Consider the following 24,770-nt stretch of genomic DNA (forward strand, 5'->3'; position numbering starts at 1 on the left):
ATTTCATTCAGTCCTTCTAACAGCTATGCTAGTTGCAGAGTTTGCTTGTGGTAGGCTAGCGCACGGCAACGGGCAATACTAGCCTGCTAATAAAACGGTCTTACCCACTCCAGAGTACACCCGAGGCAAATCTACTATAACGCCAGACGGTCGATGTAAATGTCTGTGTTGATAGAATAATGTTAGAAATAAAACCAACCTTGCATTGCATTGCATTTTGAGGGACTTGCTGTGTTTCAGCAGCAGTGTTATATTCCTGGTAGTAGGCTACGGCAGCGGCGGACTGATACCTAGGTTAAATTCCGCTGCTGCTGAGAAAGTAGTCCCTCAAAATGCAATGATTCATGCGATGCGAGGTTAGTTTTATCTCTAACATTATTCTATCAACACAGACATTTACATCTATAGTCTGGCGTTATAATTGATTTACCTCGGGTGTACTGTGGAGGGGTAAGACTGTGTTATTAGCAGGCTAGTATTGCCCGTTGCCGTGCGCTAGCCTAGCACAAGCGAAATCTGCAACTAGAAGGACTGAATGAAATGTGTTGAAAACCGTCGTCAATGATAAAGAACACCAAGGCTAACTTGGGAATGAGGCCCTGTGTCCAAAATTCCGAACCACCCTTTTAAGTATTAAATATGAGGCTTCAGTCTGACCTACAGCCACGTGAACCGATGCTATCATAGTTGTCGTTATTCAGTGATTCGTCTAACTTGTGTTTTAATCTCCACGCTTCAGTGGACTACACTGGTGAGTACTGCTCTGATGATGTCAGTGTTCTGATGATGTCACTAATCTGATGATGTCACTGTTCTGATGATGTCACTGCTCTGACGATGTCACTGCTCTGATGATGTCACACTTAACGAACACCCAACATAATTCAATTCAATTTTATTTGTATAGCCCTTAAACACCATGGGACCTATTTTAACGGTCTGAAACGCAAGCGAGAAGCACCAAGCGCAAGTAGCTTTGTGGGTGGTTCTATGGCGATGTCGCTATTTTACCAGCGCAAAAATTACTTGTGCCAGGCGCAAATCTAAAAAGGGTTGGTCTGAAGTAGCCTAATTACCCGTAGGTGTGGTTTGGGCGTAACATGCAATAAACCAATGAGAGTGCCAGCTCCCATCCCCTTTAAGAGACATGAGCGCATTTGAATCTGACGAGTTGATATTTTGACAGCGCGTCTGCAGTCTCCGATGAGACAGATGCACATGAATTCAAACTTCAAATGGCATAGTTTATGGCCAAATAATATGGCCGAATTCAGACATGGAATAAGGTTTTCTCCCATAACTTCAGAAATACTGAGTCCTCAAATAATTTTTGCCAAAGAAAACTTAACACACATATGATATGCATGTAACTGTGGTTCTATTTAATGATATACTTAATACATTATAAACATTGTTTCTTATCAGTATTGTATGCATTATCGTTATTGACTTGTGTTCCTAATATGCATGTGTCCCCCCCCGTTAATATACATTGCCATGGACTGTATTATGCGTTACGTGTTTAGTTTGCGTGTGTTTAAACAGATGGATGCACACATGCGCGCCCGCATTCATTAATTATTTTACACATACACACGTGCGCCCGCATTTATTCATTCTTTTAAACACTCACTCGCGGTATAACAATGTTTTCTCACGATGAAATACTCATCAATCCTAAAAGTTATGGGCTTGTACACGATGTCTGTGTCAAGAAAATATGTGTTTGCTGTACGGTGTTTGCAGATGCATTGATTTAAAAGTACAACTTATTACCACTGTATCAGCTGTTCTTTCCCAAATAATTTACCAAGAATGTGTGGCTAGGTAGATGAGAGGAGCAAAGTGTATGCGCGAGGTGCACAAGCAATATTATGCATGCGCCCTTAAAGTAGCATCTGAACAACGCGCCACTGACTTTAAACCAGGTATTTCCTGGTTTGTGGCGCAAATGATTTCTGAAACTGCAAAATAGCACCAGGGAACATTTGCGCCAGAACACGCCTCCTCCTTTCGCCGAACCGCCCCTTGGGGCACAAGATCATTCCCTAATTTATCAACGTGTGGCGCAGGAGGGAAAAGAACGCTCTGCGCCAGTTGCAAACTAGCAACGACACATGCATCAGTAAGAAAGTCAATTGCGCCGGATGCAAGATAGGGCCCCATGACAGTCTCAAAGGGCTTAACAGGCCAAATATTTATGACAATCAATCATGTTATGGTCTGATAACACCTTTTTCTACACAGACAGACAGTGTGTACACAGGCCAGACAAGCTGATTCGCATGAATTTATTACAATATATCTATACATATATAGGGCTGGGTAAATAAAATCGATTTAATTGATTTTGGATCGATTTCATTTAAATCTTGCAATATCGATTCATATGGCATGAGATCGATTTTTTTTTTTCTTTTTTAGTTTTGTTACCATTATTTTGCACTTTAATAAACAATGCCTTCATGCAATTTGCAGTGATGGAATGTTGTAGTTCAAGTAGACTTTCAATTGCAATTCCTTTCTAATTTCAAAATTGTACTTTTGAGACTTGAGACAGTTTTGGTTACAGCTCAACTTTAAACTGTCCAATTTACAAGTTGGCACTTAAAACCTTTTGTTTAAGATGAAGAGAAAAAATAAAGTACATTTGTATTTTGTAACACAGTTGAGCCATTTTCATTATTTAAGAGCAGATTGAATCAAATCGAATCGTGATTAATCGATTCAGAACCTTATGAATCGAAATCGAATCGATTTAGGAAATTGGCCACGATACCCAGCCCTATACATACGGCTGGGTGTAACGGTGTGTTACGGCACCACACCCCTGTGTCACCTGCCCGTCTCGGTGTGGTGCTCCAGGTGTGCGGATGGAGGAGTTCCTATATGAGAAGCTGGACCGCACGGCGCCACAGAGGCCGGCCAGCGGCCAGCTGCTGGGCCGCCACATGGAGGACGCCGCCAGGTCCCTGGGCCCCGAGCTGGCCTACGGTGAGCCCTGCTGGGAAACCGTAGCGTAGCTCTTAGTAGTTTGTAGCGTAGCTTTTAGTATCTTGTAGCATAGCTTTTAGTAGCTTGTAGAATAGCTTGTAGCGTAGCTCTTAGTTGCTTGTAGCGTAGCTTTTAGTAGCTTGTAGCGTAGCTTGTAGCGTAGCTTTTAGTAGCTTGTAGCATAGCTTTTAGTAGCTTGTAGAATAGCTTGTAGCGTAGCTCTTAGTTGCTTGTAGCGTAGCTTTTAGTAGCTTGTGGCGTAGCTTTTAAAAGCGTAGCTTGTAGACGATGGAGCATGTAGCATAGCTGTTAGAAGCTTGTTGTGTAGCTGTGATTAGCTTGTAGTGTAGCTTTTAGTAGCTTGTGGTGTAGCTGTTAGTAGCTCGTAGCTGATGTAGCTTGTAGAGTAGCTGAGATTAGCTTGTAGTATAGATGTTAGCAGCTTACAGTGTAACTGTTAGTAGCTTATGTAGCTTTTAGCTTCTAACTTGCAGTTTAGCTGCTAGAAGCTTGTAGTGTAGCTGTGATTAGCTTGTAGTATAGCCGTAAGTAGCTTGTAGTCTAGCTGGTAGTCACTCGTAGTGGATGTAGCTTGTGACATAGCTTGTAGCGGATGTAGCTTTTAGCTTGCAGCCTAGCTGTAATGAGCTTATATCGTAGCCTTAAGTAGCTTGTAGTGTAGCTGTTAGTAGCTCATAGCTTTTGTAGCTTGTAGTGTAGCTGTGATTAGCTTGTAGTGCCGCCGTTCATGCATAGAGGATGCTGTCTAACTTGTTTTTTCTTGTAGTTGTTCTCCATATTTTTTCATCTCGGAATGAGAAATACTGATTCCAGAACTGAATCATCAAAATGAACTTTGTACACATAAACTGTGTGTGTGGCTGTGTGTGTGTGTGTGTGTGTGTGTGTGTGGGAGCTCCCAGCTTGTGGCTGAGCTGACCTTTATAAGTGCTTTCAGTTCATCCGGCTGACTGCAGTCTGCCATCAAGCTGTTATACAGTCTATGTTTAGTAATGCTACTGCAGATGTTTTGTGCTATTTTGAGCTATATTAATGGTTAAAGAATGTGTGTGTAGGCCGGAGTCTGCTCCTGGTGGGGGGGTGTGAGCAGCGTCTGGGCCGGGCGGAGCGGGAGTTCTCCCAGCTCTCGGCCGTGGCTCTCATCAGCCCACTGAGAGACTTCCTGGAGGGAGACTGGAGCCTCATCACAGTGAGCAACACACCGATTTTCCACATTTCTTTTATTTCTACTTCTGTCCTATACTTTCTACCTGTGACACCCACATATCTTTAAAGTAGATATTATCATAACATTAAAGTTAAGGAGTGCCTGGATTGGTTGGGTTAAGGTCTGGGTTGTGATTGGACCTCAGTGATGGGTTGGGTTAAGGTCTGGGTTGGGATTGGACCTCTGGGATGGGTTGGGTTAAGGTCTGGGTTTTGATTGGTCCTCGGTGATGGATTGGGTTAAGGTCTGGGTTGTGATTGGACCTCGGTGATGGGTTGGTTTAGGGTCTGGGTTGTGATTGGATCTCGTGATGGGTTGGGTTAAGGTCTGGGTTGTGATTGGTCCTCGGTGATGGGTTGGGTTAAGGTCTGGGTTGTGATTGGACCTCTGTGATGGGTTGGGTTAAGGTCTAGGTTGTGATTGGACATCGTGATGGGTTGGGTTAATGTCTGGGTAGTAATGCGCGATATAAACGATATACGATATAAACGATAAAAAAATGGCCTACGATAGAAATTTTAATTCTATCGCTCTATCGCGATAATGCATGTTGATGACGCAAAATACAATGTTTAATTTTTGGTTTGGTGCAATTCCTTTTCACATTGCAATTTTCGCAACAGTGCCAGAATTGCCAGTGGGGGGGGGAAGCACCGGTGAAAGTAAACAATCATGGATATCCAGCGTGATATACATTGATCTGCGGACTGGTCCAACTCCTTCTCCCTCATCCTGACTCGGAATGTGTTAAATGCATCGGCATTTTTAAGTTATGTTTTCCAGCATACTTTTTACTTGCTTTTGTCGGACCGTTGGGTGGTGGCTCAACATGGAGCAAAGAGGAATGTCTTTTGGATATCGGACCCCAATATCCAAAAGACGTTCCGTCTCCTCTTTGCTCCATGTTGAGCAACGTCTCCGAGACCACCTCTCCGGCTGGGTCAACCTTCTTTTGATCGATAAAAAATATCACGTAATTGACAAAAATCTTAACAATCAATGATCGATCATCAATTAATCATGCCCATCCCTAATTGTCAGTACAGTGTCTGTTCCTTATCTAGAAAGACACCCGTTTTTCCTGTTCTCTGCATCTTGGGTGGCATTTAAGAACCAAGGACTTAAACTAAGTGTAGTGCCTTTTAGAATGGTTTGCACTAAAGGAAAGAAACCCAATACTAATTTTATTTATCTGCAACATTATGTTGTATGATTACAGTGTTTCACAATAAATGTTCTCGAAATGACATACTATATTTCTCTTTTTTTTAAATACATTTAGCAGTTTGTCTTTCCTTAGGGTCTATGTAACCTGTTCTGAAACGGTTATTTTATGATTTTATATCGTGATATATATCGTTATCGCAAGAGGCTGCAATGTATATCGCAATATGGATTTTAGGCCATATCGCCCATCTCTAGGTCTGGGTTGTGATTGGACCTCAGTGATGGGTTGGGTTAAGGTCTGGGTTGTGATTGGACCTCGGTGATGGGTTGGGTTAAGGTCTGGGTTGTGATTTGACCTCAGTGATGGGTTGGGTTAAGGTCTGGGTTGTGATTGGACCTCAGTGATGGGTTGGGTTAAGGTCTGGGTTGTGATTGGACCTCTGATGGGTTGGGTTAAGGTCTGGGTTGTGATTGGACCTCGGTGATGGGTTGGGTTAAGGTCTGGGTTGTGATTGGATCTCGTGATGGGTTGGGTTAAGGTCTGGGTTGTGATTGGACCTCGGTGATGGGTTGGGTTAAGGTCTGGGTTGTGATTGGATCTCGTGATGGGTTGGGTTAAGGTCTGGGTTGTGATTGGACCTCGGTGATGGGTTGGGTTAAGGTCTGGGTTGTGATTGGACCTCGGTGATGGGTTGGGTTAAGGTCTGGGTTGTGATTGGATCTCGTGATGGGTTGGGTTAAGGTCTGGGTTGTGATTGGACCTCGGTGATGGGTTGGGTTAAGGTCTGGGTTGTGATTGGACCTCGGTGATGGGTTGGGTTAAGGTCTGGGTTGTGATTGGATCTCGTGATGGGTTGGGTTAAGGTCTGGGTTGTGATTGGGTGCAGAAAGAACGCCGTCTGCTGGAGAACCGCCGTCTGGATCTGGACGCCTGCAAGGCCCGACTGAGGAGAGCCCAGGCCGCCGAGAGCAAGGCTGCAGTGAGTCTGTCTGCCTGCCTGTCTGTCTGTTTGCCTGTCTGTCTGTCTGTGTCTGCCTTACTGTCCGTCTCTCTGGCTGTCTGTCTGTCACTCTGGCTGTCTCTTTGTCTGCCTGTATGTCTCTCTTAGTGTTTGAGGAATAAAAAGGAAAAGGTAAGTAAAGTTAAATGTAAACTATTATCCAGATGCATCTTCTTTCTTCTTTAATCCCCTTGGCCCCTTTGGGAGCATAGGGCGTCCACCAAAGATCTCCACCTCACTCTCCTCAGCGCGATGGGCTTTGCTTCTTGCCAGGAGGTCCGTCTTGGTCAGTTCATCAAGCGTGGACCGCCTCCAGTTGGATCACTTCCTCTTGCCTTGGAGATTATAGTCCAGAGCTTGTCTTGCTATATTCCTGGGATCCTTCCTAAGTTTATGACCGATCCATCCCCACTTTCTTGATTTGATTTCAATGTGGATTTGCTCCTGGTTCATGCGTCTCCACCGGTCTACCTTTGATATTTTGTCGGCCAAATGCTCAGTTTGTATCTGAGACAGTTGTTAATAAACACTTGTAGTTTATTGATGATTGATTTGGTGGTTTTCCAGGTTTCACATTCATAGTGAAGGACAGATTTTACATTTGTATTGAAGATTCTGATTTTGGTGTTTCTGGAGAGCTTGGAAGAGAGCCATACAGGTCGGAGTGTTCTAAAGGCATGTCTTGCTTTGCTGATGCGTAGCTCAACATCTTTCCAGCTCCTCCATCTGTGCTGATGTTGCTTCCCAGGTATACCGACTCGGCCACATCTTCCAGGGGTTGCTCCTCGACCATGATAGGTGGGAGGGTTTTGGTGTGGAGCCTCATGGCCTTGCTCTTCCCAACATTTATCCTGAGGCCTATCTGTTTACTGGGTTCAGTGTGTTATACTTCCCTGGTGCCCTGCCCAGATTCAGCTTTTTGCTGGCTCTCCTTATTTCCTCCATAGACATCCTACCACAGTGGTCTTTCTCTGCTTCCTCTGTGGCTGGGGGGTTGTCTGGGGGGGGACTATCTAGGACCTCTTCAAAGTGTCCTCTTGAAGCTTTGACGGACCCCCTGTTCTTTTCTTGGAAATCTTGTCAGAGGCGTTTCTTCCTGTTACAAGTGTTGCTTTGATTTCTCGTCTAGATTAGATCTCAATCCATGTTGCATCTGTCAGTGCGTTTACATGCAGTCATTATCCGGTAAATAAACGAGTAAGACCTCAACAGGGCTTTTAAAATGCAAGTAAACACCTTTACCCGATCTACTTCGGACGGATATCGTAACATGAACGGACAAGCGAAATCGGATAAGAACACCTAGATAACGGGTTCATAGTCCGCTTTCTACCTGCATGTAAACCAGCATCGTATCGCATATCGGATTTTGTGTTCTGCGCATGCTGGAGATCGTGAGGCTGAAGAAGAAGGAGACGGTAGTCGTGTTGTTGTCGCCATAGACATATAAACAATTCTTATTCCTTTATCAATATAAATATAAAATTATTTCTTTATATGTTTATGGTTGTCACCGTCGGAAAGCATGAAACTGCGATTTATTTAAAAAGCTGACGCAGAAGATGGTGGAAGCCGTGTCATTACCCCCTGAGGGCTCAGAAACTGGCAGAGAGGAGCCCGTTGTCACCATCTGCCCCAGTCCTTCAGTCCCATCGGTCCTCTCCAGTCGCCGTTATCCTTTCCAATTTTGGCATTCAGATCTCCCATTAATTCAATTCAATTCAATTTTATTTCTATAGCCCTTAATCACCATTACAGTCTCAAAGGGCTTAACAGGCCAAATATTTATGACACCCCCCTTTACCCAAGCCCCCACCAGGGCAAGAAAAAACTCCCTTGAAATTAGCAAGGAAGAAATCTTGAAGAAATGCATAGTGGGGGATCCCTTCTTCCAGGGATGGTCAGGAGTGCAATGGGTGCCATTATTGACATACAGGTAAATACATGCACATCATGTTAAAATGGTGATGTGGTGCTAGCCGGTTGACCATGAGGAGAGTCCAGGCATCCAGTCCAGTCAACGCAACACGCTAGAACAGACAGAATAGTGAATTAGAATGGAACAGTACATAGTGGGAATGTATACTGTATTAACAAAAGCACAAACAAACAGAGTGATCTTCACTTTTCATCTGTCGTTTTCACACTTCTATGTTCCAAATGCAAGATCGTAGAGTTGCGTTTTGAGCTTTCCTTTGAATAGCTCCACAGATTCAGCTTCCCTGATCACTTGTGGCAGCCTATTCCATAGGAAGGGGGCTCGATAGGCAAACGCTCTCTGTCCCGCCAATTTCTGTTTAACCTTCGGCAGTGAAAGAAGGCCAGCTCCAGAAGACCGGAGGGACCGAGAAGGACTATAAGGAATGATCAGTCCCTTCAAGTAGGATGGAGAAAATCCATGCAAGGCTTTATAGGTTAGCAGTAGCACCTTAAATTCAGATCTGAAAGTTATTGGTAGCCAGTGCAGAGAGGTGAGAATAGGTGTGATATGATCAAACCTTCTCGTTATGGTCAGCAGTCTAGCTGCAGCATTCTGTACAAGCTGTAGACTTTTTGTGGTAGATTTTGGTAGTCCCGAGAACAGTGCAATAATCCAGTCTTGATGAAACAAATGCATGAATCAGTGTCTCTGCATCCGCTGCAGATAACATTGGTCTGATTCTTGCAATGTTTCTCAGATGGAAAAAGGCAATTCTAGTTATACTTCTAACATGTTAGTTAAAGCACAGTTGAGGGTCGAACAGGGCACCAAGATTTTTGACAGATGCACTCTGTGGGATGGCGAGGCCATCCAACAACAGTGAGACATCCTCAAACTCTCTCCAGTCCCGCTTCGAGCCGATAATTATCAGCTCTGTCTTCCCAGTGCTAAGCTGTAGGAAGTTTTGTGACATCCAGCCCTTCACCGCAGCCAGACAGGACTCAACCCTCTGGATCTGGGCCGAGTCCCCTGAATCTACAGGAATGAAGAGCTGGGTGTCATCCGCGTAGCAGTGGAAACTAATTCCGAAGCTGCGGATAATGTCGCCCAAGGGAAGCATGTAGATTGCAAAAAGTAATGGACCAAGGACCGACCCTTGTGGTAAGCCAAAGCGTAGTATGCAGTGTTTTGATTCTGAACCCTCATGGAGCATGAATTGGGTTCTATCTGTGAGGTACGATTCAAGCCAACCAAGAGCCGTACCCCCGAAACCAACATAGTGCTCAAGACGGTGAAGAAGAATGCTATGGTCGATCGTGTCGAACGCAGCACTCAGGTCCAGCAGCACAAGCATTGAGCTTGTATTTTTATCCAAGGCAAGAAGGATGTCATTTACAACTCTTGTAACAGCAGTTTCAGTTGAGTGGAAATTCCTGATCCCCGACTGGAAACGTTCGAAGAGATTGTTCCTCGTCAGATAATCGATGATTTGCTTTGCTACAATCCTTTCCTGTACTTTGGACAGGAAGGGCGGGTTCGATATAGGCCGATAGTTCCTGACTAATTCAGGGTCTAGGCCAGGCTTTTTGAGTAGCGGTTTTATCATCGCAGCCTTGAAATTGGAAGGAACAATTCCTGTTGAAAGCGAGAGATTCATAAGCGAGAGGATTGCAGGCCCCACAGTGGGAAGAAGTTCTTTGAGAACCTTGGAAGGGAGAGGATCCAACATACAAGTTGTTGGTTTCGATGCCTTTATCACCTTTTCAAGTTCCACCAGAGGAATTGCCTTGAACTCCAAGAGAGTTGTGTCAGAGTTCCCCATCCTACTGGGCAGGACCCCATCCTGCCCAGTAGGATGTGTAGGACAAGCTGCACGGCAAGCACCAATTTCCTCTCTAATCGATTGAATCTTATTCTCAAAGAAATCCATGAATTCACCTGCCACGATGGAAGAGCCTACTGTCTCAGTCTGATTCTGAGTCAGACTCTTCACCATGTCAAAAAGAAACTTGGGATTGTTTCTATTCATGTTGATGATATTGGAAAAGTAGGCGTTTCTGGCAGTAGTCAGTGCACCCTTATAGGTGAGCAGACTTTTGTGCCATGCAAGATGAAAGACCTCAAGTTTAGTCGAGTGCCATTTGCGTTCAAGGATTCTGCAGCTTCGCTTCAGGGTGCGCGTTTCTGCATTAAACCAGGGAGCTGTTTTTTTCAATGATCGTTTTTTAATTACGAGCGGAGCAACTGAATCAATGGCAGCAGACAGGGCAGTGTTGAGGTCATCATTAAGGCACTCCACAGAACCCCTATAGTTACAAAGCGGAGCAAGTGAACGGGGTAACTTATCTGCCATCGCTGTAATGGTTGCAGGTGTGATGCGGCGACAGCTGAAAGTAGCCTGCTGATCGTCGCAGGGGCAGGATACCACCACCTGGAAAGTGAGCAAAAAATGGTCTGATAAAGCTGAGGTGTAGGGAGAGACCACTAGCTTTGAAATGTCTACACCGCGGGTCAAAACGAGGTCCAGCGTGTTTCCACCGATGTGGGTTGGGTGCTGGACGAGCTGTTTGAAGCCAAGCGTATCTGTAATAGACAGAAAAGCCCTTGCGAGGGCATCAGATGGGTTATTCACATGAATGTTGAAATCCCCAATAAGCAAAATATTGTCTGAATATGTAGCCAGATCAGCTGCAAAATCAGAAAACTCATCAACAAAAAGTGAATACGGTCCTGGGGGACGGTATACTACAGCTAAAACGAAAGAGTCTGGAACTCGTTTCGCTTGTCGGGGAGCTGAGGAGCAGAACGCAAGCACCTCAAAGGATCTGAATGTATATCTATTCTTTGGCTTTAAATTAAGCTTAGAATTAGATATCAGGGCTACTCCACCACCTTTCTTAACTTCTCTAGATACTTGGGCGCTAACGTAATTGGGGGGAGTAGCTTCGTTTAGGGCTAAAAACTCATCTGGTTTTAACCAGGTTTCACAAAGGCCCAGTATGTCTATCTTATTATCAACAATTAAATCATGGACCAAGAGCGCCTTAGATGAAAGCGACCTTATATTCATGAACCCTATTCTGAGTGCTTCCATTTTATTATTTTCAGAGGGAGTCCGGTTAACACTCGCTCTGAAGCGATCAAGGGGATGGTGCGATTTCGTCATACTGGTCGCAGCCCTCGCCTGCGGGTTTTACACCTCGAGACAGTGCGAGGCCGCACCACCGTACATATAGGTACAGCGTTATTTTCAGAGGGAGTCTGGTTAACACTCATCTCTGAAAAGATTGGTGCAATAGATACATCTTCCTGATAAACTGGTTCAGTTAAGCCATCTGCTGTTCTAGACTTGCTAAATTCCTGCAACTCAGTGTGCTGCCAGTGGATTAGTCACGCCTGGCTAAGACATCTCTCCATCTATTTTTGACATAATTGAGGCGCCTAACCCAGTAGGGTGTAGGCCGTCTCTCATGAGCACACCAGGGCGGCCCCACAAGGAGGGCCAGTTATCAATGAAACCAAAGCCCTGCTCTGAACTAAATCGTGCCAGCCAGCGATTTAGAGACAATAATCTACTATAACGCTCATCATTACCCTTATCGGGTAGAGGGCCAGAGAGAATTAATCGATGCCGACACATCTTTATGGCGAAGTCACAAAGCCTAGCTATGTTGCTTTTTGTGACCTCGGTTTGTCTCGTCCTGGCATCGTTGGTGCCGACATGAACTACAATGTTGTCGAAACTAGTGTCGGTGTTTGGTGCATCTAATTTAACTCTGTGTGTGGTCTGACTGCATGCCAGCAACCTAAGATTAGCTTCAATGTCGGGAGCCCTGGCCCCGGGTAGGCAAATAATTTTTGCTGGCGAGTGTAGTCTAACTTTACGTGTAACAGAGTCGCCTATGACTAGCGTTTTTACCCCCGAAAAAGACTTGCGAGGCAGGCTACTGACAGCAGCCTGCCTCGCAAGTGGTGCTGCCGACAGGATTGCCTTGACGGAGTCACTGCTAACGATAGCGTTAGCTCTACGAGTCCGCATGGCGGGTCTCTTTTCTATACTTTCTGGAGTATCTGTTTTCTTTATGCTCGCTACCCTTTCATCCTCTAACTCAGGGGTTCCCAAACTTTTCAACCCATGACCCCCAAAATAACGGTGCCAGAGACTGGCAACCCCCACTATCCCCGGATGTAACTGAAAAAATAAAATAAAATGTGCGCACAGGCCATACGCACTAGGCTTATCCAAACACGGGCTTAACGACAACACAAAAGAGCAGATCAGCCTGTTATGATTTTACATATAGAAATTTACTGTTTGATAAAAAGCAGAATACCAGTCAAAATAATATCCATGTAACATGAGTGCACAGTATTGCTGTCATGTGCAAACTTAACTTTGAAACTTATGAAATGAAAATTACTTTCATTTCCATTTGAACAGAAGAATATCTCAGTCAGGGTATTATCCACACTGTTGGACAACTGTTGTAAACATATGTACATTGTTGCTGGCAACTATGTTTCTGCATTAATCTCATCTAATGAGATGTATGCGTGGAACACAGCAAGTCCATTCTCGGTTTAATTGTTGAGACGGCCGCACGGAGATCATCCTCCACATTTAGACGTGATCTGTATTTATTTTTAATATATGTCAGTGCAGAGAAAGTTTTTTCACACAGATATGTGGAGCAAAACGGCGTCAGTACGTCCATCGCGGCCTTGGACAGCTGTGGATATTCCCTCTCGACTGAAATCCAGAACTCAGCAAGCGTCTTGGAATTAAAATCTGTCTTTAAACACATGCGGTCACATGACAGCAGTCACATGACAGCTCAATCAGTGCGTCCTCCATGCCGGCTGACAGATGACTTGCGGTGGTTACAGTGAATGGTGATTTTATCCAGTCATATTGTTCAAGAGCCGTTTCCTCAGGGAAATACTTGTCAAAGTGTTCCAGGAGGGCTTGAAGGTGGGTAGTTATAGACGTCTTCACAATGTGAACATTTTCTTCCATGAATTCGTCCAGCTCATTAAACATGTCAATCCTGCCCATTTCAACTCGTGCAGTCCAGCGATCCACTTTTCTGTTGAATGCGCGGATTTTATCACTCATTGACATGATGCTTGTGTTTTCAACTTGCAATGACAGGTTAAGTCCATTCAGTCTGTCAAAAATGCAAGACAGATACGCTAGCCTTGTTAACCAGTCAGGGTCAGTCAGGTGGTCAGCGAGCTGGGACCCATGCTCCATCAGAAACAAGCGCACCTCGTCCCGCAGCTCAAACAGGCGGCTGAGAACATTTCCCCGCGAAAGCCATCTGACTTCTGTGTGGAACAGCAGGCCCTCGTGCTGCGATCCCAGTTCGTTGCAGAGAGTGGCAAACAGCCTGGTGTTGAGTGGACGCGATTTAATGTGGTTGACAATTTTTATTGCAGTCTCAAGAACACTTTTCAGCTCTGGGCCGAGCGTTTTACTCGCAAGAGCCTCTCTGTGGATAATACAGTGCGTGAATTTTATGTGGGGCGCCACTTGTAAGACTCTTGCTTTAAGTCCTTTCTTTTTCCCCAGCATTGCTGCAGCACCGTCTGTACACACACCGATGCATTCATCCCAAGACAGTCCCTCTTCTTTCAGTTTGTTGTCAAGTTTTGTGAAAATGTCCTCGGTGATAGTCCTGTGCATGTTCCCTTCAGCGGGGCGCAAAATAGCAGGTCCTCGTTAAGTTTTCCATCAAAACAATATTTACATTTACATTTAGGGCATTTAGCAGACGCTTTTATCCAAAGCAACTTACAATAAGTGCATTTGTTACAATAAGTACATTTGTCATAAGAAGTGAAACAATATATCGCTGTCGTTACAGTAAAGATGTTCATAGAACCAAGTGCAAGTATTACAATCGCTAGGCTAACCCATTCCCCGTGTAAAGCAAAGATAGCAGCTACTGTAGATGCTACACAATTAAGTACCTTGAATAAGTGCAATGTACAAGTGCCAGGACGTACAACATTCAATGGTGGCTGTGCATTGGTTTCTATGCAGAGTCGAGGTAAACTCTGAACAGGTGAGTATATACTCACCTGTATATATATAGAGTCTTTTGCGGAAGCTGGTGAGCGACCCTGCGATCCTGACATCGGTAGGGAGCTCGTTCCACCACTGAGGTCCCAAAACAGAGAAAAGTTGTGACTTCGCAACTTTTCTCAAGCAGCCCAGCTGCTTGTTATCTAACGAAAACAAGCAGCTGGGCACAGTTTGATACATCCGTGGATTTGTCTAACTGTAAAGCATATTTCCCTTTCTTCACTCTGTCAATCAGCTGACTCTTTATGTCCTGGGCCATATCGGTGATGCGCCGGGAAATGGTCCCGTCAGACAGCGGCACTGATTCCAGCTCACGGGCCGGTTTATGCCCATACATTGCGCGACTCATAGCAATGGCAGCTGGTTTTATTAGTGTTTCCCCGATTGTGTGTGGCTTTTTTGCCTGTGCAATTAAATATGCCACCTCACATGAAGCCCTTTGAGCTTTGGTTGGGATTGTTGTTTGGTTAATTAGGATTTTCTTTTGGCCTTGCAACTCTTTCTCCTTTCTGCCGAAAAAATCTATGGGTTTAGCGGCAAGAGAGGGGTGCTTAGTTTTCATGTGTCTGAGCATTTTTACGGGCTTTAGGCTCTCATGTGCAAGCACCTCTGTACACACTACACATTGGGGATGTTGTATTTCGTTGACAACGACGCATGTGAATCCATACTGTAAATATCCCTCTCGATACTTGCGACACTTGGAGGAAGGCTGATCCGACTGCTTTATGGACCCCCTTATGGCGGGCACCTCTTCCCGCGCCAGAGGTCGATGGCCAAGGCGATTCTCCGCTCTCCTCTGCTACCCTCTCCGCTGACCTCTCTGCCTCCTCCGCTGACCTCTCTGCCCTCTCCGCTAGCTTCTCTGCCCTCTCCGCTAGCTTCTCTGCCTCCTCCGCTAACCTCTGCCCTCTCCGCTAGCTTCTCTGCCCTCTCCGCTAGCTTTTCTGCCTCCTCCGCTAGCTTCTCTGCCCTCTCCGCTAGCTTCTCTGCCTCCTCCGCTAACCTCTGCCCTCTCCGCTAGCTTCTCTGCCCTCTCCGCTGGCCTCTCTGCCTCCTCCGCTGGCCTCTGTCTTTTCTTTGCTCAGTATTAACCAGCGTTTCATTTTGAAAAATCATCAAAAAATCATCAATGAGCTAGTTCAGAGAAAATCTACTGGTCCGCTTTGTGATGTTTACTGTGGAGCCGTAAAGAGACCAGACACCTGCAAATGATGCTATCGTTAATCTAGGTCGTAATCACCTCAGGAGGAAAAGCTGTAGTTTTATTTTAATTTTAACTACCATGTTTCATAATTTTTACAACTATCTAGCTGAATTTTTCTGTATTTTATTTTTTTAAAATTTATTTTATTATTTTTATTATTTTTTTATTATTTATTTTATTATTTGATTCATGGAAATCATTCCGCGACCCCCCTTTGGGACCCCTGCTCTAGCTGACATGTACGTCTCTCTAACAGAGCTATTTTATCCATGAGAAAGGCGGGAACAAGAGCCACCGGAATCCATGCTTACCGTGGTTGATGCAGACGGAGCGACAATCTTACAATCTTGTTGTCTTTTTTGGGAGTGCTCTGGAAGACAGCCTGTAGTTGTTGGTAAAAGGTCTCTCTTTCTTTATAAGTGTTGGTGGGAGCATAGCATTGGATGAATGTGATATTGCGTCTTTTGATGTAAACCTGGCTGTGATGATCCATTCTGAAATTGGTTCCCATTCATGAGGCTTTTAGCTGCACCTTTTAAAAGGAGTAGTCCTGCTCCGTGTGGAAGAAAAGAGAAAGGTCTCTCCAGTGGCAGTTGTTACTCCTCCAAAGGTATTCACTCGGCTCTGACATACACCAACAATGCTTTGGTTGTACCGCTGCATTTCTTTGGTCAGTTGTGCCAATTTTCCAGTTTGGTATAGTGGTCTAACATTCTCGCATCCAATTCCCGATCTTGACTTCAGCTTCAGCAGACATTCCTACCCCTGGGGTCTCTGATAAGCTTGCTTCAGGCGCTTCAGGCGGTCAGAGGTAGAGTTTCCATCATTTCGGTTTCTCAAACCAGTTCTTTTTTCCGGAACCGGTAGTTAGCCCATCGCCCAACCCCCAACCTGCAAAGCCCTTGGGATGGGTCATTGTCTGTTCAGCCTGGGTCACCCTGTCCGGAGTACAGGACTCCTGCCGCCTCGGAGAGCCGTAAACCGCCCCACCACCATCAGGGAAACATTATTCATATACAATATGAATAATCTACACAGAGATGGTTGTCTTAGTTAGTTATGTTATCATTATAACTAGTATAAAGTATTTGTACTATAATAGTTATTATTATAACTAATATAGTTATAGTGTGCAGTTTGGACATTCCATTTGGAATATATATGTTATGATGTTGTTTCCATTTAAGACTGTTCTCTGTTTCTGTAGATGCAGCCTGACTTCCAGGAGACCAGACCTCGGAACTACATCCTTTCTGCCAGTGCCTCAGGGGTAGGGTGTTGTCTGTCTCAGGGGTAGGGTGTTGTCTGTCTCAGGTTAGGGCGTTGTCTGTCCCCACCCTGTCTCATTAGGGTGGGGTTGGGGTCGGGGTTAGGGTCAGGCTTCCTCTTCTTTTTCTGAGAACTGCTCAAAATTCTTCTCATCCTCCAACAGCTCTGGACCCAGGAAGTGGAGAAGGTGAGTCTGACCCCTGAACCTCATGCTTTAACAAACAACCCTACAACAGGAAGGGGAGAGAACTACAACAGGGAGGGGAGAGAACTACAACAGGGAGAGGAGGGAACTACAACAGGGAGGTGATGATAAACTACAGCGGGGAGCTGATAGGAATGAAGTGCATTGATGATAAACTACTGCCTCAGGTGAATACCGGTGTAAACATTGCTTACAACCCAACCAATGGGTTGCAAAATGTAAACATTCTATATATCCCATTTAGTTAGTGATGTAGGTACGATTTAAGAGCCATTATTTGAGTGTATTTTATTTCTAAAAGGCTCCTGGTTTGCAGGCTGGAGATGAGCTCCACCGAGCCCAGGTGGAGTTTGACAAGCAGGCGGAGGTCACCAAACTACTGCTGGAGGACATCAGCAGCACACACGTACGTCTTCTCCACACATTGGACACGGCCCAGCGTTGCCCTCCAGGTGGTGAACCACCTGTCTGTGTGGTCAACCACCTGTCTGTGTTTTTCGTCAGGTGAACCACCTGCGCTGCCTGCACGAGTTTGTGGAGGCCCAGGCAGCGTACTACAAGCAGTGTCACCTGCACATGGAAGACCTGCAGAAGGAGCTAGCATGGTAGGACAGAAGCAGCTAGCACTAGCGTGGTAGGACAGAAGCAGCTAGCACTAGCGTGGTAGGACAGAAGCAGTACACATTACTACACAGTACTACATTGTACTACTCAGTACTACTCAGTACTACACAGCACTACTCAGTACTACTATTACTACACAGTACTACTCATTACTACACAGTAGGGGTGTAACGGTACACAAGTCACGGTTCGGTAGGTACCTCGGTTTTTAAGTCACGGTACGGTACGGTACGGTTAATAGTTAAGGGGAAAATTTTAAAAAACTGCTTGTTTCTCAACCCGTAGATAAGCAGCAATGAAAACACCAATAAACTTGGTTATGGCATTTGCATTTCTGAATTCCCAGACAGGGGTTGTTAACATAGTGTCGTGAGCTGGGTTTGCACAGCTCGTTTTTTTTTCCACAGCAACGGTGATAGTAACACCTGGATGGTGCGTTTTCAAATGCGTGTGCATGTTAAAGTGCTGTACGTAGACACGGAGAGCCCTCTCCACAGCCGAAGAGCCTGTTGGAGACCCTCTCCGTAGATTACCTGCGCATCCAATATTTTTTAACTATCCGTCGACGCCATGGACCTATTGGTCGACGCAACTGAGACGGCAAGGGCTGTGATTGGTCCTCTAACAATCATTTCCTGAATCCCTTCTCCGGTTTGACTTTGCACCTTAATTAGTTTGTACATTGTTTACCTTGCACCGTAAGGACCAATAAAACACCAAATAAGATTTGAGAAGCTTTGGAAGTTTATTTACAACACTGCTTACATGGTTTGTAGTTAAAATATAAGATAGATCGGGCGGCGAATTGCATTGCGTTTCCGACATCCCGACGGAGAGCTTCTGAGGGGATTACGGAGTCGGATTAGTATACTTTGGCTAAACGGTCTGGGTGGAACTCCGACTTCAAGTTTTAAATCCGGCATTGCAAAACAAGCCCTTACATTCGCCATATTAACGCTATGTACGCCACATTTAGGAACCGCGGTCCACCTCTGTAACCGCACCGAAGTGCCTGTACCGTGAAGGTACGGTACAAATACGTGTACCGTTACACTCCTACTACACAGTACCACTCAGTACTACTATTACTAATCAGTACTACACAGTACTACTCATGCTACACAGTACTACTCATTAGTACACAGTACTACTCATTACTACACAGCAGAGATGTGGACTCGAGTCACATGACTTGGACTCGAGTCATGATTTTGATGACTTCAGACTCGACTTGACAAAATTACGCATGACTTGCGACTCGACTTAGACTTGACTGCTATTGACTTGAGACTTGACTCGGACTTTGCCTCTTTGACTTGTGAAATGACTTGTTTGAATGACTCGACATGTCTTGAGTCAAAAACATTTATTGTTGTCACGTGACGCTGGGATACGTGATGGCAGCTTGAAACGTGTGCTCCTGCTGTCTTTTGGGTTAATATCCTTAATACATCCTAAAATAAGTTCAGATATAGGCATTTTTCTCCTATATGTTGTTGAACTAAACAATGTCAGAAGAAGGTAAAAGTTCGACGGCTGGCTGTAACATTGAACAAAGAAAACTTCGCTCAGCCGCACAGACTCAGCTCCACATGTGTACGAAGGGAGTAGCATCTAGCAAGGATACCACTGCTAGCACTGCCACGGAGCCCGACCAGCCTGATATGGCTCAGATTCACGGGATGCTAAGCAAAATACTAGAAGAAACCGCGGATTTGAAAGAAATTCGTCGGTCTATGAGCTCCGTTGATACAAAGCTATCCACCCTCATTTCTCGTATTACGCAGGTGGAAGACCGAGTGAGTCAGCTAGAGGACGAGCAAGCTAACTTAAAGGCAAGACCGGCGGCAGCGACTAAAGAGGACATAAAACTCCTGACAGACAGGCTGGCCACAGCTGAAGACCGATCCCGACGCAACAACCTCAGATTCGTTGGGATACCGGAGGGGGCTGAAAAGAACAATGTTACTGCGTTTCTGAACGAGTTTATCTCAGCGACCCTTGGCATTGATCCAACCCCGGGGGGTATCGAGATGGACCGTGCTCACAGGATCGGGACGCGGCTGGAAGCAGGAGAGAAGAATCGTGGCCGAACGATTGTGGCGCGCTTGCTACGATACAAAGATTGCCAAGCCATCCTGGAAGCAGCACGGGAAAAGAAACGCCTGACGTGGAACGGTAAACAAGTTATGATTTTCCCAGATTATTCGAGGGAGACGCAAAGGAAGCGAGAAGCCTTCTCACGCTGCAAGAAAGCACTCCACGAGCGCAAGATTAAATTTGGAATGCTATACCCTGCACTTCTGAAGATTTTCATCAATGGATAGAGTCCACGGGTGTTTGATGACCCGGAAATAGCAATGGAATACATCGAGATGCGCTGAGGTACATGCTTGACACTGAGTATGTGCGTGATACGTTCCGGGCGCGCTCTGGATAAACTTGGAAACTACACAAGTCTCTGCCGGCCGCTTGTCCGGGAGAGTAATGGTATGTGAGATAGGGTGTGTGTATATGCAGATTTCACGACCTTTGTTCTGTTTTTGGACATGGAAAGATCCTTTCCGGCTTTGCACGTCACAAAGAAGTTGGATGCTGGCATTTCAGTTTATATCTTTATAGCCGGGGCCTGTATTGCCGACCATTTCTATTTTTGTATAGAAATCGCTATGTTTTCTTTAACCTAATATCTGAACACAATTTTGTAAACGATACTCAGGGCAGTGGGCTTTTAGGCTGCCCTTATTCCATAAGTCATGGACCTAAGAGATTTACTTTTTTGTTTTATCTCACCAATGTTCTTGGTTCTGTTTTTTGTGCCAGACTGGTTCGCAGTCTGCAGTTTATTGACATCACTATGGTGTTGGTTTTATGTTGGTTTTTTGTTTTTTTTCTTGTCAATGTGTATATCTACTGTTGCACCATGGATCTTATATCATAATAGAATGGCCACTTATTCTACAGTAAAATACTTTAAGATTGCTTATGACTAGCAGTGGGAGGACATTATGTTATTCGACCTGGAATGTGAATGGCCTGGGCTGTCCAATTAAAAGGAAGAAAATACTGGGGCATCTGAAAACTAAAAAACAAGATGTAGTATTCTTGCAGGAAACACATTGTTGTTCCCAGGAATCAGTTAAATTATGTAGGGACTGGGTAGGACATGTATCCTTTAGTGCTGGGATATCTAAAAGTCGAGGAGTAGCTATATTAATTAACAAAAGCTTACAGTTCAGGCACAGGAAGGAGGTTAAAGATGAAGAGGGCAGAATTATTATAATACTAGCAGAGATTCAAGACAGACTCTGATACTGGCCAATATATATGCACCCAATCAGGGTCCAAAACTAACTTTTTCACTTACCAGCCAGGCTGGCTGGTAAGTGAAATTTTACCAGCCAGGCAGATATTTTACCAGCCAACCAAATAAAAATTGCTTTTAAGTGTTGTGAATTGCTATCAGTATTATTTAACATGTCATTTGGGTCTAATATGCGATTCTCAATCAATATTTTAATAGTATATGCACTAATACTAGTAGCAATGTATGTTAAAATATGAATCACTGTTTCTGATTTTAGCTCAACCAGACTGCAACAGCCCTATATAAACATGAATATCTGACCAGTGGTGGACAAAGTATTCAAAGACATGACTTAAGTGAAAGTTCTTTTTTTTAAATTCATGTAAAACCATAACCGTAACCCTAATATTCATTCTTCCGGATTCCACCTACGAAAAACACCGGTCACATACAAAGCGGGGAACATAGGGATGACCCCGTTAGATCGGTCTAGCACACAGTCTATACATTATTTTATCACAGGGAGTAAGTTGTAACGTTACGATGGATGGTTTCCATTTGATAACGAGCGAACGAAGCCATAATATTGATAACTCAGAACGACAACTCACTTCACTCAGTTCAGACAACTATACGCTCAATATACAACAGTTAGGAACCAATCAGATCGCTTGATTTATGCCACCCGTTTTATATATATATATATATATATATATATATTTACGTAATTTACCGTTAAAATATTATTAATATATTCGGGCGCAAACAATCCCAGAATGCACTCGCCCGTGATGTGGGCGGGGCGTGATGTCACGCCCCGCCTTCCCGCAGGCCGCAGCGAGACGTACTTGGAGAACTCTGCTGGAAAGACACGTTACTCTGTCAGGAAACTAGCAGTTCTACTGGGCGCGCCAAACAACACCAATGGGTACGCTGAATGGTGGCATCACGCGCTTACGTGCCAAAAGATCGTCTCTGCTGAAAAGACACATTACTCTGTCTGGAAACTAGCAGATACCAGCGTCGTTCTCCTCCAGTAACGAAAAATTAAATTTTCGCCGGTAAAAAAAATAATAACTCGCCAGAGTGGCGAGTGGTCTTAAAAATTTACCAGCCAGAGACAAAATCTACTCGTAATTGGCGAGTGGCGAGTGTTAGTTTTGGACCCTGCACCCAATGTTGATCACCCTAATTTTTTCGTAGACTTAGAAAGTAAGCTGCATGATATGGGACAGTATCCAATAATTCTGGGAGGAGACTTCAATATTGTATTAGACCAAATCCTTGATAGAAGTAAGCCATCATTAAGTAGAATGCCTGACTCTGTTTTGCTTGTTAAGAGAATGTGTTCATCTATGGGTCTAACAGATGTGTGGCGTCTGAACCACCCAACGGACAGAGATTACAGTTTTTACTCAGGAGCCCACAAAGTCTATTCAAGAATAGATTTTTTTCTAATTTCTAGCTCGTTACTGCCTGCCACATTGTCCTGTTTAATTGATAGCATTCTGTTAACGGACCACGCTATGGTCAGACTACAAATCACCCCATATCAGGAAACAGAAAGATCACAGATGTGGCGTTTTAATTCATCTTTATTGCAAGATGTGGGATTTAAGGAAGATCTTCGAGCCCAGATTAGGCTGTATTTGGAGACCAATGTCTCCACAGCTCCCTCTGCCATAGTGGCCTGGGAGGCCATGAAGGCCTTTCTAAGGGGATTTATTATTCAATATTCTTCTCACAAGAAGAAGGTCAATACTGCTAAACTCACAGATCTAGAAAAGAGAATTAAGAACACTGAAGCTAAATTAAAAAGGATTATATCTGAATCTATTTTAAAAGAACTGACTCACCTTAAATACGAATATAATATTATAATATCCAAGAAAACTGAATATCTTTTGTTTAGGGCCAGGCAGACTATTTTTGAATCGGGGGATAAAGCAGGGAAGTTTTTGGCCAGGTACAGTAAACAAAAAGAGTCCAAGTCTTCTGTAGCAGCAGTGACGACTGGGGATGGAAGCATGGCAACTAAATCTAGGGAAATAAATGATGCATTCAAGAAATTCTATATAAATCTTTATACATCTGAAAGTACTGCCACGGACAAAGAGATAATGTCATTTCTGGATAAATTAAACCTTCCTAAGTTGAGTAGCTCCCAACAGGAAGACTTGGATTCACCTATTAGTTCCCAGGAGATACTTAATGCAATTAAGGCCCTACCAGCAGGTAAATCCCCAGGACAAGACGGGTTTACGGCAGAATTCTTTAAATGTTATGCAGGAGATCTATTACCATTATTTGAAAATATGCTTACAGAAGCATTTGAATTTGGTAAATTACCTCCCTCCTTAAACCAGGCAATTATCACACTTATACTTAAAAAAGAAAAGGACCCAACTGACTGTAAAAGCTATCGTCCAATAAGTTTAATATCTGTTGATTGTGGACTTTTATCTAAAATACTTGCGAATAGATTGGATAGAACACTTAGGTCACTTATCCATCCGGACCAAGTGGGCTTTATTAGACAAAGAAATTCTTCTGATAATGTGAGACGTCTTATAAGTATTATGTGGTCTGTACGGGACTCCAACGATCCAACAGCAGCTATCTCACTTGACGCTGAGAAAGCGTTTGATAGGCTGGAGTGGAGGTATATGTTTCATACGCTTAGAGCTTTTGGATTTGGTCAAACATTTCTCAGATGGATAGATATTCTCTATAAAGACCCACAGGCCGCAGTGAGAACAAATGGTCTGATTTCCTCTTATTTCACACTTGGTAGAGGCACCCGGCAGGGCTCTGCATTGTCGCCAGGGCTTTTTTGTCTAGCTCTTGAGCCTCTTGCGGCAGCTATTCGGAAGAATCAGAATATTCAGGGAGTTAAAATAAATGAGTCTACACATAAGCTTCTGCTTTACGCGGACGACATTCTGTGGCTTACCTCGGACCCAGCCAGATCTGTCCCAGCATTATTGGACGTTATTAAGTCATTCTCCAAAATATCAGGGTATAAAGTCAACTGGTCTAAGTCAGAGGCCCTCCCACTGACCTCATACTGCCCAAAAACTTTATTTCAGGCAGGGCTATTTCAGTGGCATACTGAAGGCATAAAATATCTTGGCATTCTCTTCCCTCACCAAATTGATAAAATAATCGAAAAGAATCTGGACCCACTTTTTAATAAAATGTCATTAGATACAGATAGATGGTCACCACTATTCTTATCATTATGGGGGAAGGTTAACGTCCTTAAGATGAACTGTATCCCAAGGTTGAATTATTTGCTTCAATGTCTTCCTATTGCAATACCCCAGAAATACTTTAAAAGGTTTGACCAAATTTGCAAAAAGTTTTTATGGAATGGCAAACGTGCAAGGATAAAGTTAGAAAGGCTTCAAGTTCCAATCAATAAGGGTGGCATGGGCCTCCCCAAGCTAGCCCTGTATCATTATGCCTTCTGTCTGAGACATATAGCTCAGTGGACACTGCCACCAGAGAGAGCCCCTGCCTGGTTTGAGATTGAACAGAGACTGCTTTCCCCACTTGCCCCTATAAATGCTCTGTCTAGCACTATACCTTCCGAATTAAAATCTCACCCTATCATATCCAACCTCGTTAATGTGTGGAAGAAGTTTTCTAAAGCTTTTAATATCAATGTCTATCTTAATTCTGAATCTTGTATTTGGAATAACCCAAAGTTACGTATTAATAAACATTCTTTTTTATGGAAAGATTGGGTGGAAAAAG

The 24,770-nt window shown here is 44.2% G+C and overlaps 1 protein-coding gene across 2 annotated transcripts in view; it reads left to right on the top strand.

Moving 5' to 3' along the window:
* The window catches only part of LOC307083779 (endophilin-B2-like), a 31,750-nt gene that overhangs the window by 2,655 nt on the left and 4,325 nt on the right, over positions 1 to 24,770 (top strand). Inside the window, exons 3-9 of one of the 2 annotated variants that reach the window (XM_079747736.1) lie at positions 2,866 to 2,994; positions 4,071 to 4,204; positions 6,277 to 6,369; positions 16,814 to 16,876; positions 17,039 to 17,062; positions 17,397 to 17,486; positions 17,585 to 17,685. In XM_079747736.1, the coding sequence (XP_079603862.1) occupies positions 2,866 to 2,994; positions 4,071 to 4,204; positions 6,277 to 6,369; positions 16,814 to 16,876; positions 17,039 to 17,062; positions 17,397 to 17,486; positions 17,585 to 17,685 (634 nt within the window). The remainder of the gene's footprint in view (positions 1 to 2,865; positions 2,995 to 4,070; positions 4,205 to 6,276; positions 6,370 to 16,813; positions 16,877 to 17,038; positions 17,063 to 17,396; positions 17,487 to 17,584; positions 17,686 to 24,770) is intronic. The other variant, XM_079747737.1, reaches the window with a different exon arrangement.

This window comes from Pollachius pollachius (genome assembly GCF_949987615.1).
Source record: "Pollachius pollachius genome assembly, chromosome: 1".
NCBI classification, from domain to species: Eukaryota; Metazoa; Chordata; class Actinopteri; order Gadiformes; family Gadidae; genus Pollachius; species Pollachius pollachius.